At 52.9% G+C, this 13,867-nt stretch overlaps 3 protein-coding genes across 3 annotated transcripts; 2 read left to right on the top strand and 1 right to left on the bottom strand.

Annotated features, from left to right (window-relative positions):
- Positions 1-326: 326 nt before the first annotated feature.
- On the top strand, positions 327-2,020 carry Z520_09708 (uncharacterized protein; the record flags this gene model as incomplete). The annotated part of the gene is made up of 2 exons (XM_016780202.1): positions 327-1,768; positions 1,819-2,020. 2 exons carry the CDS (start codon positions 327-329, stop codon positions 2,018-2,020), a joined length of 1,644 nt encoding a protein of 547 aa, XP_016628785.1.
- Positions 2,021-2,598: 578 nt separating this feature from the next.
- Positions 2,599-5,823, top strand: Z520_09707 (uncharacterized protein; the record flags this gene model as incomplete). The annotated part of the gene is made up of 1 exon (XM_016780201.1): positions 2,599-5,823. One exon carries the CDS (start codon positions 2,599-2,601, stop codon positions 5,821-5,823), a length of 3,225 nt encoding a protein of 1,074 aa, XP_016628784.1.
- A 5,388-nt stretch (positions 5,824-11,211) lies between these two features.
- On the bottom strand, positions 11,212-12,510 carry Z520_09706 (uncharacterized protein; the record flags this gene model as incomplete). The annotated part of the gene is made up of 1 exon (XM_016780200.1): positions 11,212-12,510. One exon carries the CDS (start codon positions 12,508-12,510, stop codon positions 11,212-11,214), a length of 1,299 nt encoding a protein of 432 aa, XP_016628783.1.
- Positions 12,511-13,867: the final 1,357 nt, after the last annotated feature.

The raw sequence follows: 13,867 nt of genomic DNA, 5'->3' as shown, positions 1-13,867 counted from the left end.
TTTTAGAGGCGTCGAGTCAAATACAGGCGACTCAAGAAAATGAAGGAGAAAGGACCGAGGCGGAGAACAAAAAGTGAAGGCAACTCTGAATTGCGAATACTCTGCTTCGCATGCTGCTGTCTTTGATATCATTGTATCAGTCATGCTTGAAGCGGAAACTCTGCCGAGGAAAAATGCCGAAAAGTGCCTGGAAGTTTCGAAGCAGCACCATTCACATCAATTCCACTCATCTTAGACCATCCTTCAGACTCCAAGAATTGGTCTCACCAGACGACTCGATGCAGATACGTTGGTATCCGTGATATTTTTCCTCACAACGTCTCTCCATGAATGTCACAGCAGGCCCAGCTGCCTGGGCTGGAACGACTCCGCTTCCGGTGCGGACGATTTTAAGGACAGTCCAACATCCTCGACAACGAAACAACTTTACTCGCAAAGCTCAAACAAGGAGGCTCTATGTATCCGCCGCCTCGAGTCGACCGTTATCACAGCGAATATCTTCGATATGTCCCCGAGGACCCTCAAACCAAGTCCGACCTTTCTCCGCGACTTCGAATTTGCAAGCGATGAAAGACCCTTATGCAACTCTGGGGGTTGGAAAGAGTGCCAGCGCATCTGAAATCAAGAAAGCATATTACGCTCTAGCAAAGAAATATCACCCAGATACGAACAAAGATCCTAGCGCAAAGGAGAAATTCACAGATGCGCAGTCAGCATATGAGTTGCTCAACGATCCTCAAAAGAAGGCCACGTACGATCAATATGGTGCAGCGGCTTTTGACCAAGGTGCAGGCTTTCATCCAGGCGCTGGGGGTCAGCATCCGTTTTCCGGAGCCGCTGGAGCAAACCCTTTTTCAGGATTTGGTGGAGGCTTTGGGGCAGAGTTCAACTTTGAGGATCTTTTTGGCGCATTCACTGGCGGCCGCCGCGGCGGGCGGAGGAGTGGTGGGCCTTTCCAAGAAGAGATTCTAGTTGGGGAGAATATCGAAGTCCAGACGAACATATCTTTCATGGATGCTGCAAAAGGTGTCTCCAAAAACATCACCATCACGCCTCTTGTACAGTGCGGCACATGCAAAGGTGACGGTTTGAAACCGGGCTCTTCAAGACAGCAATGCAAACGCTGCAATGGGACGGGTACAAGGGTCCATGTCATGCAGGCCGGATTTCAGATGGCTTCCTCTTGTGACGCCTGCAGTGGGACCGGAGTGGTTATACCGAAAGGCTCCGAATGTAATACATGCGCTGGCAATGGAGTGGTTCGCAAGAGGGAAACCGTCGAGGTCGATATCCCAGGCGGAGTAGAGGATGGAATGCGTCTACGAGTGGCCGGTGCTGGTGACTATCCTCCTACGGGAATGTCAGCAAATCCGCAAGCTCGAACTCAGCGCGGGGATCTGTACGTCTTCATTCGGGTAGCGCCAGATGCCAGATTCAGCCGCAACGGAGCAGACATCCTCCATACTGCCTCGATACCATTGACAACAGCACTGCTTGGGGGAGAGGTGGTGGTACCGACACTCGATGGAGAGGTCAAAGTGAGGGTAGCGACGGGGACATCGACAAACGACAGAATCACACTGCCCGGAATGGGTATGAAGAGGCTTGGTGGACGCGGTGCCGGTTCTTCTGGCGACCTCAGGGTGGAGTTCAAAGTTCAGATGCCCAAATATCTGTCGGCTAACCAGCGGACAATCATCGAGATGCTGGCTGATGAAATGGGCGACAAGACGGCGAAGAGAATCATGAACTTGGACAAGTACAAGCAGTGAGTGGATCGGACAATCTGACAAGCAGGCGTTTGACTGATCTCTTCAGGGAGCCTGCCAAAGACAACAAAGCATCGAAACCTTCCAACAAGGCCGCTGATCACAAGAACGAAGGATTCCTGAAGTCCACCTGGCACCGGCTTATCCACCAGCATGATAATCTGGAACCGGACAAGCAAGGAAAAGAGAAAGAGAAAGACGCAGAACCGCACGACGAGGATGAGCCCAAGAAGGCATCTGGGTCAGGTTGATTTTGTTTGCGTCAAGCATTGAATTCCACAATACCCCATCTCCTGCTTTTTCACGATTCATAGCGACGGCGATAGAATTTGGCCTCGAGCGGGGGACTTTGGGCTTGCATATTCCCCGGGGTTCATGTTAAAAAGAGTGTACAGCATCCTATATATATGTTTACAGGTGGTGCGATCCAATGGCCGCAAGACTCCCATCTACTGTACCATTATCAGGGCTGTTTTGGAAAAGGCCACCTAAAAGTGTAGTATGTAGCAATGAAGAGAATGGTTTAAATGTCAAGTATGAGGACCATTGTACTCCGTAACGAGCATAACACTAAGGATTGGGAGGCTGCCTGACCAATACCGCCGAGTGGATCTGCGCTCGTCACTTACTGCGGGACGTAGATCGGCTTCATCCCCATTGTCCTACAGGTGTCTCTCTCAGAGCCGTCTGGCCAGCCATCGAATCTAGACTCTTCACGACTGAATGCTCTGATTCCAACTGTGTTTCTCGATGCGCTAACTCATACCTTTCCGAATCTCTGATTGCTCTCGTCCCTCTCCTGCCGACGCCACACACCACCACCGTCAAGATGGTGCAAGCGCCCATGATATCCAGTCCGCTCAAGACAACATCGGAGGTGAGCTGGGAGGAGCCCCTGTCTCAGTATATACGCACAAGCTATGGAGACGACCCCAGCAAATATCGTGAAGAGATTGGAACGCTGAACAGGTTACGGCAAGACATGAGGGGGGCTGGCGCCGACTCAGCATCGGGAAGGGACCTGCTTTACAGATACTATGGGCAACTAGAGCTGCTGGACCTCCGGTTCCCTATCGACGAAGCACACATCAAAATCTCATTTCAGTGGTTTGACGCTTTCACCCGCGCCTCCACGTCGCAATACTCACTGGCCTTCGAGAAGGCATCCGTCATCTTCAACATAGCCGCTGTCTTGTCCTGCCATGCAGCCGCTCAGAATCGCTCCGAGGACAAGGACCTCAAGACAGCCTATCATTCGTTTCAGGCATCTGCTGGCATGTTCACCTATATCAACGAAAACTTCCTCCACGCACCCTCCACTGATTTGAACCGGGAGACCATTAAAACCCTCATCAACATTGTTCTAGGTCAGGCGCAGGAAGTCTTTATGGAAAAACAAATCCGCGACGGAAAGAAGCCAGCATTACTGGCCAAACTTGCCGCGCAAGCACAATTCCTTTACAGCCAGGCGAAAGAGGGTCTCGAATCTGATCATGCGCGAGGGGTGTTTGAGCCTTCCTGGTTCAAACTGATTCAGATCAAAACGTTACACTTTTCTTCACTAGCAGAGTACTATCAGGCATTGGCTGAAGAAGAGACCAGTCAGCATGGATCTGCGGTGGCGCGATTACAACTGGCGGAGAAGTCAAGCAAGCAAGCCTACTCATTCGCAAAGGCTTTTCCCTCATCACCACCCTCTGCTTCAAATCTCGGGTCCGACACCGCTTCAACGCTGCAGTCAATTACCCGAAGACAGATGGAGAGTGTACAAGAGAAGCTGGTATCTTCAGTCAAAGACAACGATTTCATCTATCATCAAACAGTGCCGCCGGAAGCGTCCTTGTCCCCGGTCACCAAAGTTCCAGCAGCAAAGGCCATTCCCCTGTCCGAGCTATATCAAGGACAAGATATTCAAAGAATCATCGGGCCGGACATTTTTCAGAAAATTGTCCCTATGTCAGTCACAGAATCAGCAAGTATGTACGACGAGGAGAAGGCAAAGTTAATTCGATCCGAGGCTGAGAAGGTCGAACAAGCAAACGGGGAGATGGCCGCGAGTCTCGATTACCTCAAGCTTCCCAACAGTCTCAATGTTTTGAAGGGCGGTCTGGAACAAGAAATGGGCGTCGAGAGGGAGTTTGAGCAATGGTGTCAAGAACTGGCGAACCACCAGCCTTTTACCACGGCCTTTGAACAACTACAAAGAGACAAGCAGACTGTTTTGGACAGTTTGTCCAAGAGCACGAAACAACTTGACATGGAAGAGAGTGTCTGCGAAAAGATGCGATCCAAGTATGGGGCCGATTGGACGCAGCAGCCGAGTTCCAGGTTGACGTCAACGCTCAGGGCCGATATCAAGAGCTACCGCGACACCGTGGACGAGGCTGGAAACAGTGATGCGCAGCTGTTTTCGACAGCGCGCCAGTACGAAAACGATTTTGAGGAGATGCGTAATGCGGGTGAACATGGCGAGGCCGACGTTCTTTATCAACAAGCATTAATTAAGGCTGGATCTGGGTCGAAAACCAGAGGCAGAGAAGATGAAGGTACGCTTCTCGACGAGGATTATGGAGAGGGAGGCCTGTCTGTTGGAGACCAGATCGCGAAGGTCGAAGATCTTCTACGGAAGCTCAATCTCGTGAAACGCGAACGGATGCAGGTTCTGAAAGATCTCAAGGAGAAAGTCCACACCGACGACATATCAAATGTACTCATTCTGAACAAGAAGGCCATTGCAAACCAAGAAAACCAATTGTTCGAAGCCGAGCTCGAGAAGTTCCGATCTCACCAGAATCGGCTCATCTCGACCGTCCACAAACAGTCCTCGTTGCTGAAAGAATTGACCAAGACATACGGCGACTTGCTGCAAGACAAACGAGTCCGATCGGACCAGCAGAGGTACGATGCGGTACAAAAGAGCAAGAGTAGTGTCATGAACAGGTACCGAAGAATATTCAACGCGCACGAGGATCTGATCCAGGGGCTCATGCGTGCGCAAGGATTCTACAGCGAAATGAAGGAGAGTGTCGACAGTTTGGAGAAGAACGTTGATTCCTTCGTCAGCAACCGCAGAGCAGAGGGAGCGCAACTGCTTCATCAAATCGAGCAGACGAAGAACAGTTCAGCCGATGGCCAAGCTGCTGCCGAGCAAAAGCGAATGCAAGAGTTGATGAATCGCTTGTCGATGGAACCAAAACCAACGTCGCCTTCGCAACCAGAGCCTCCGGCTCTTCCTCCTCTACCACCAATAACTGCGTCGAGATCCCCAGTACCGGTTTCACCAACACACCCTACCACAAATGCCGACCCGCGGTTTACGATCCCTCCTCGTCATTCGCCGGCGCCGGTTATACCCAACGGATATTCCAATCAATTTCAGCAGCCTCCTTCGCAGCCAACGAACCCGTCGCCGGTTGGTTCCCAACATGCCTTTGCCCAAGGGGCAGCGGCGCCCCTTTCCTCAGGCTACAACCCCATGGCTTACCCTGAAAGGTCCGTTACATCACCGAACCAGCAGCCGGCTTCGTACGGCTTCTCGCCAATCACCTCTCCCCCGCCCGGTTCGATGAACACATATTTTTCGCAACCCGGCCAAGGTCACCAACCACTGGCATTCACTTCCCCAAGCCACCAGTATCCTCAGTACCCCTTCCCTCCCCATCAACCGGGCGCACCTCCGCAAGGTGCCCCCTATCAAAGTCCCTCGCCGCATCCACAGGCACCCCAGTCCCAACCACCGTACCAGCAACACCCGTCTTATCAGCCCTCGCCGTCCCCGTACAACATACCTCAAAATTACGTCCCTCCCCCTCCACCACCGGGCCCACCTGGCGGAGGCTCCACGACACAGTACCCCCCTAACCCGTCAGGAGTTTGGGCGAGCGGACCAGGCGGGTACGCGAACTATACCCACCCCATCAGGTATGGGCAACAGAGTCAGCAGCAAAGTCAACCTCAGCTTCAAGGGCAGACGCAGCAGGCGCAAGCTGGGAGTAATGGGAATGCAGGAGGACAGGAGCAGGATCCATGGGCCGGGTTAAGTGCATGGAAGTAGATGGGCCATCCTTGGACTGTCGTAGACGAAACCATGCTGTGGGCAATAGAAGGTTCCGTTCCAAGGAGGACGAGGAGCACGCGAGCATCAACTGAACGAGGATGTAGGGTGGAGTTTTCGACACGCCGAATCTAGGCACTGGGGATGCTATTTGCTAGATAGTCACACGCAAATGGCATGAACTCAGTGTAACTCTTCCTACCATGTGAGATCTGTCTTGCGGCCGCGAGCTTTTACTTCGGATCTTGTCCCTGCGCATGGCCTGGCACTGTGATTTCGGGCACATCCAGAGAAGGGCAAGGAAATTCGGGCCGAACGAAGTGGTCAATGGTCAACCCCCTCAAGGAGCTGCCTTGGTGTAATGGCTTGCTAGCCGACACAAGACATTGCCAACCAGCCACATGGAACCTGAAGAGGGGGGGGGGTTGTGGTTTTGTTATCAGGACATCATGTCGAAATGTCCCGCTGGAAATTCAGATGAAGCTGCCTTTGTTCTCCACCCACACAGCGGTTTGCAGTCATCCTTATGCGAGAAAAAGGTGACTGAGAATGATTGTGGGGCGCAACAAACCCCCCTGCAAATTAGTGTATCGCAATGACAAAGGTTTGTGGAGGTCAATGCTCTACAATATGGGGCTATTGCCCGTGAAAGAGCAAAGTCAATCCACTGGGAAGTGTACGCGAGAGAGTTTGGAGTTGTCACCCTTGCAGGAATCCCTGGGGGTTTCTAGAGCATGAGGTTACACGGATATGTGATGGTGGCATGGTTAGTTTGCCGCATGCCCGTGCAACAACAACAACGAGGGTCCTCATCATCCTAGGACGCCAGATGTCTCGTCGTGACGGAGGGATCTTTCCACTATCTCCCAGCCAGCGGAGGAAGTGAAAATCTAGTCCAGTTGACAGACGTGCCCCATATCAGAGCGAAATTCTTCCGCATACAAGGGTCGTTCCAGCAAGTTGTGAGGTAATGGTCCTCCAAGTGTGAGGGAGTGGAGTCGCTCGCCATAAATGCCATGTTTGAAGATGCATTTTTCGTATCTGTGGCTGGCGCAGTAACGCATGCAGGCGAACGTCAAGGTATGCTCCATATCCGGATGATGTCTCCGGGGGAATTTAGATCCAAGCAGAGTTCCATGCATTCTCGCATCTCCAAGCGTGGCTCGCTTGAAGGGGATGTGACCTGTTGGGACCACAGGCTGGGTATTCAACTGGATAAAAGGGTAAAAGGGGCATGGGCAGTACTGGCTTCACCAACAAGGTTTCACACCTCAGCGGCTGCTGTTCCGTCGTCTCTAGGATATCATGACGCAAGGATCCAGAAGCTATCTTTCCCATCATTTTCTCCAAGGTTGTATCCGTATGTCAAAAGGCTCTTGTTGTAGTAGTAATAATGATGCTGGAGTTTCGCTCCAACGGAGAAACTGTTCCCACTAGGGCAGGCGGGAGTATTTCCCTCCTTATGAAAAACCTGGGGTAAAGACCCAAAAAATACTTAACCTTGGTCTATTCCCAAAGAAGCGCATGCTGGGCCACACGAGGTCATCTCCAATATGTGGGTGGAAGTCCTTACTTGCAGCCTGAAGTTCAAGCCCGAATTGTCCATCTACCCTTCCAATCGCCGTTGATGACGACAGGCGATGGAGATATGGAAGAAGCCGGTTTTTGGAGCCTGTAAAGGACTATTGGTTTCTTCCCCACAAGACTTGAATCGTTGGGTATTCGTAGGTTGCTCTGGAGCCCTCGGAGAATAGTTGCATGTATGGGGAAAATTGTGGACAGTGACTTATTGATCCATGCGGAGAGTGTGTGCCTTGAGTCCAGTACGCGCTAGACCTCCAGGACCTCTTACACTTTCAGCAGCCGAGAGTGGTACCGTCGGCTTGTCCAGAGAGAGAAAGAAAGAAAAGTGTTGGATAGTGAGATGTGCAAGAAATAGAAAGAAGACTGATCACTCCACCTTTAGCCTGATGCGGAACCGCCGCGGATCAACGCATCCTTCGACATGGAAGAGCTGAGTCAATACACGTCCATTTGAGAGGGACTGACGGTTACTGTCAACTCTTATGACACTCGCTTGCTCCTGACTGACCGCCAGCAGTCTTCGGGCGAATGGGAAAGTGTTGCGGAACACCAGCTGGATCAGAAGCAGTCGACCTGTCCACGATTCGCAGGTTGTTGCCAGATGTTTGCTCTGTTGCATCCACACCCTGCTCGTCGTGGGGACTTGGCTGTTGATGCTCATAGGTGAGGCATGCACTCCGACCTTTCAGCTACAGACGTGGGCCGTCATTGGACTGGCTGTTGTTGACCGCTGGGGTTCTTCCATGCAAGACTGCTATCTCAATATCGCAAACCTGAGAGAGATAGCAGGGAATATGCCTGTCACAACCAGCGGGGTCGTCGATCTCGCCTCTCACCGCAAGTCCCTTCACATGCAAGAAAGACTAACCTACCACAGATAAAACAACTTGAATTCGTGCTCCTCGTATTGTTGTCCCCTGAGAAATCACGGACACGAGGCCTTGAGAAGCATGTGAGAGGGTGAGCAGAGGCGTCAATGCAAATCCTCGCGTAGCCCGTCAGCTCCAGTCACTTCTGTGACCCGCGCATCTCGGGTGATCGGCCTGTCCTTGGGACAGCAGTCAACGAAGCAAGCATGTTATAGGCTTTAGAGCGAGACGCTACTTTCTTCGTAGGCACCTGCCAAAAGCCTCGTCACCCCCAAACCTGTTCTTGGCCCCCAATACGGGCTTGACACGGCCGGCTCGACACGGGCGCAATTGGCGAGTGAAGCCTGGCCCCAAGTTGCATGTGTGCTCCCCTTGAATCAGATGTTGTCATGAGCATGTGCGATCTGCAAGGATTGGGGACAAAATTGGTTCAATGGGGCATTTTCGAGATTGGGGTGAATCCCGGCGGGAGGGCGGTTGACTTCGGCCAGCCACACTCGCAATCACGGCACCGTGTGGTATTCTTCCTGACGGCAAGCTGTCGGCTCGGTTTACCCATTCCCCACGGAATAGATGAAAGAGAGGCAGGTGCCAATCCTCTCCCAAAGGGGCCGACGTATAAGCAGCCTTTCCGCAACCCCCTCAAAGCTTGGAAATCCTTACAAGATAGGCGTGTGGTGGGGCCCGGCGCCCATGAAGCTTGCATGAATACGAATGCCGCCTTCTCCGCCATTTGCGGGCGATCGGTGCATGAAGTTAGATTTGTGTGGGGAGAAGACAAAACCAGCGGAAAATGCGGGCAACTGGGGAGTTGCAATCAGCACCAAAGAATGCGCAGCCACCACCATCTTCAGTTTGTCGCTTGGAAGGTCGAACGTGTTCCACATTCCGCAACAATTTCCCGGGTCTTTGCACTTCTGTTGGGCGAGGCCAGACCTTTTGCTAGCGCCGGCGAAACAGTGTGGATTTCCATGTATCCTCCAGGGGGAGGATTGGCGCTGAGACATGTCAAAAAGCGTCGAGGAGGGCCCGACCACTTGTGTCTTGCCTGGCACACGTCAAAAAACCTTGACCACAGTGAGACATGTGTGGACAAATTCCGAACGCAGCTGCTGGCGGACAAAACGACACCGATTCCCTCGTGGGAGGCGAGTGATTGGTTGTTGCAGATTGGCCCTCGCCTTAATTGCAGAGTCGAGACGGCGAGTCAAGATACAGAGCCCAGCGAAAGTCGCATTCCCTAACATGACTGCTCAGGGCATCTCTCCGGTCTCGGTTTAAGGAGTTCAAGAGGGTTTCCAAAACCCCCGTGCGTCTGACATTTTTCTCCACAGTTGAGTCCATCACATCTCGATCAAGGCGGCACGGTCTGGTCAAAATGATAATCGCCCGAGGATGTACCCTCGGCTCAAGCCTGAAGCAGCAGGACAAGGTGCCTGATGATATTGATCTGCTGAACTCATCCGGACGCATTCCATCAGTCAGTCCGTGGATTTGTGTGACCTCGGGTTCTGTCATTCTGGAGACTGATCGGCAGGTCGGAACCGGCAACGGCAAATGGATTCCCGCGGTGAGCCTAGGTCGCAGTGAATGGTACTTCTCGCCGTCTCACACAACATGCAAAGGCTAGATCGCACTGTGACGGACGTTGCCTCCGCATCCTTTTTCGAGTCTGAACCGAACACAGGCTGGGGACTCCGCGAAATCCCATTCCCCCGGCTTCGGGTTGCTGGTCCGGGGATCAATTGAGCCAGAAATGAGTTCTGTCCAGGGTTGACAAGCCGCAAGAACCTCGTGTTTGCCTTTCCCCCATGACACTCTCCAACTCTCACAGGCAGGAATTTGGCCCGTTAATCCTCCCCTTCAGCTGGTCTGGTCACGATGCATCAGCCCTGCATAGTGTGGGGGGGTCATGCTCTCAGACAGGCTGTTGAGATGAGCGCACAAGGAGGGCGTCTCCGTAGCAAGAGTTCTCAGCCAGGCAAGGAGGTGCCCAGTAGCTCTTTCTTCTTTGTTCCGCTCGTTTGTTCCCCTCATCAGCTAGGTTTGTGAGAGTACGGCGTCTGTAGACGCCGTGTCGTGATGGAATGTGCGAGCCCCGAATGCCCACAGTGGAAGCATGGGAGTCGTTTCTCTCATGTCGGCCCCGACATATTGTCAGGATTCTACTCCGAACCGACTCCGGAGTTTGGATCAGCGTCTATGAGTTCGAATTGAACAAGACGCTAGGCTGCACCGTGACTCAGCTGTCCAGACAGATTCCGGACGAACGCGGAGACGACTTTGTGGGGTTCAGGCTTTCTGTTCTGGAGTGTGCAAATACTCGTCCTGGAAAATCCCAGGATCCCTCGACGAGGATGAAATGATTAGCTGAATGCATTATCAGAATCGATGAAGGCGTGGCCTAAGAGAAACTCTTGGCTGGCCGCGGTGGGCTTACTCGTACAGTCCGTCTGGTGAGAAGGCGAAACGACCTCAGACATTCACTACAAACCAGGGCTAGAGACGTGTTTAGCATTCGTAGGGTTGAATTGGCTATCTCAAAATTACACTTGTAAACAGGGGATTGGCTGCTCGAGACTCTTAACGAGCACACATTTGCCAGGTTGATACCATCATACCATACATCCCGTCACCAATGAACACCACTCTATTGGGCGCAATCATGCGGCGCATTTCCTCCTTGTTATCCATATCCGTCTATAACCTGCTCCTCGCTGTGATATCGTTCTCCAATTCATCCCAGCATCCCGTGAAACTGGGGGCTTCATTCCGTATAAAATAAAAAAAATCACCTCCAAAACGCCCGGAGACAAAAGAGAGTCCAGGAAGGAAAGAGGGTTGAGCTGCTCATCCGTGAAAAGAATTCAACACACACTCGTCGTTAAGTAGACCACGGCGGACTCCGTAGAACGCCTGTGTCATCGTGCTCCAGTCATCTTGAAAAGTCGCCATTGATCGACGCTGCCGTACTAGACTCTCCTGAACTCAAACCGCCCGGTAGATGTAGCATCTCGGCCACGCCAATCTTGGGGAGCTGCGGCACGGGCAGTTTCCGTTGCGATCCGGTGACAATATCTGCTATCGAAGGGCCAGAGTGCTGTGGCGGTGGGATGTGAGAGTAGGATCCATCAGCTTGCGGCTCCATGGGCGCTAAAAGAGGAGTGTGTCCAAGCGACAGGTGGCGTAGTCCTGGGAGCTGTAGATCACTGCCGTGGGGTCTGAGACGTGGCGAGTGTCCTGGAGTGGCAAGGGGTGTATGGTCAGGGGTGGGCGATATCGATTCGTGAGAGAAGGTCGGTGACGAAGGAGCTGTGGAATGCGGCGAGTTTGGCCTTGACCTCTTCACTCGGTGATCATCATCATGGGTTTCCTGGGAATGCGATCTTGACATGGAGTGTGAGATGGCATATGCAGAGAGCGAAGGCAGACGTCCATTGGTGTTGTGCGAGCGATGACTGAACAGATGGTGCTGGTGCTGGTAGGGAACTCTAGTAACATGTTCGTCTCGCTCTACTTGAGACGCAGCGGTGGCGAGGAGATTGATGTCCATCGAGTTTCTGTCGTCGCCGCGATTGAAGAGTCCAAGATGGGACGGCATCTGGGGGCCGTGAGGGACTTGAACCGCGAAAGAATGAGGTGGTGAAACGTTGGGAGAACCAACAGCTGAGGTAGGGGCTGACCGGGGCATGCTAGTCTTGCTGGGCGGCGGCATCATCTGAGCTTGCGAGGCAAAGTTCTGGTTTGAACCATCCTGGAGGCCAGCGAGAGCGGCGGCGGCGGCAACTTGGTGAGTCTTTTGGTTTCTTCGCGAGTTGGGGTTGTTGTGGATGCGGGAATGACGGGTCAACTCGTCAGATCGACTGAAACGCTTGCTGCAACCGGGAAACTGGCAGGCGTGAGGCTTCTCTCCAGTGTGCGTGCGGATATGTCGGGTCTGGTGCTCTAGGCGATGGAAGGCTCTGTCGCAAAGAGGACATTTGTAGGGTCGAGGGAGATCCTGTCTTTCTTCTGCGTTGGGACCCTGAGTTCCCATCGCCGTCGGCATCAGGCTGACAGCGGCTGCCATGTTATCGTCTGGTTGCGTGGTTGTCGTCGAGGTGTGGTTGTTGGGCTGAGAATTCGCGGTGGTGAGGGCCTCGTGCGAAGGGTGAGAAGAAGAAGGAGAATCAGAGGAGGAAGGAGAAGGATTGAGGATGGCAGTAAAGTCTACTGCAGACGAAGAGCGTTGCATTCGAGCGAAGGGAGAGGGAGTTCCCCAGGAAGATGATCGCTTATCGTGGGGTGAATCATCCACTTAGTACTTAGTTGACCGATGGCGGCGTGACGCATGCAGCAGGGCCGTCGGGCCTGGGGTCAGAAAGGCGCAGATTGGAGTAGAAAGCGGATTGGCGATAACAAAGCTGTAGCGTGGGAGGAGAGGAGGAAAGGGTGGTGTGGTAGGTGGTGAGGTCAGGGAAATGGTGTGGTCAGAGAATTGAGTAGTTTGGGGGGGGACGAGTGGGAAAAAGAGGAGAAGAAACGAGGAGGCCCGGGGTGGACGGCGTTTTGTCAGGTATGCAGGAGTAGATTTGGGATGAGAGATGAGCCGGATCCGTGTGTTGGAGAAAATAGATGGTTCAGGTAGTTGAAATGATGAGTCGAGCGTCAAGAAATTGAAAATGAGGAAATTACCCGGCACTGCGGACGTGGAAAAACTGGAGACCGGGGGGAACAGGGGTTGGATGACGGGGGGTGTGGAATGTGTGAGCGAGAGTGGGTGCTGGGTGGTTTGTCGTTGATTTTTTTTCTTTTCTCCTGCTCTGACGGAAGGATGCAGAAGCTGGAAGAGGCGAAAGTTATTGTTTTACTCCCTCGATAAGTTATTGCCTTCCGTAAGAATGTGGGCGCAACGCTGGTGCCAGTAGTCGTAGTGGGTGGGTGCAAATCGAGGGCGCCAGTAGCCTGTACCCCGTAGAGGCGGTAGGTAGCAGTTTGCTTGGGTAGGGGATGGCCTGTGTGCGTGCTTGTATGTAACCGTGGGTGAGGGTTAAAAGTCGCGAGGCGGGCTTTGTAAGTGTGGGACGAATAATGATGGGGGGGGAAGCAGAGGGAGGATGACCCTCTCGTTCAAGGCTCAGAGGGCGAAAGGGCCAGGCACCAAGGCAAGGCACGGCACTTTGTTAGCCTTCTGCTCTGGACTGCCAGTCTCGCAGTGTGATGAAATGATTTCAAAAGACAAATGCAGTGACCGGGGTGGGCTCCCTTGGCCGCTTAGCGCCGATTTCTTATCAGGCCACGGCAATCACGCAGAGCCTTGGAAACCCAAAAGGAAAAAAATGTGAAAAGGGAAGGCCACGTCTCAGGAGAAGAGCGCCCGAGGGAAGGGACATTGTCGGTGCCTGGCCGCTGATAGGAGGGGATTAGGTGCCCGCTGAGCGTTACTTTTGCTGCCGACCAAATCAATCGGGGTTTGGCCCTTTTCCTCTCAGTGTGCCTGGGGCCACTGCTATATCCTCGTATGTGCATCCCTCACTTACCTTAGGCACCCATAGGTACCTGGCAGGTTTACCTAGAGAGGTACAACCACTCGAAAATATGACATGGTGCCC

This window comes from Fonsecaea multimorphosa, assembly GCF_000836435.1.
Source record: "Fonsecaea multimorphosa CBS 102226 unplaced genomic scaffold supercont1.25, whole genome shotgun sequence".
NCBI classification, from domain to species: Eukaryota; Fungi; Ascomycota; class Eurotiomycetes; order Chaetothyriales; family Herpotrichiellaceae; genus Fonsecaea; species Fonsecaea multimorphosa.
This window is presented reverse-complemented; position numbering and strand designations above follow the sequence as displayed.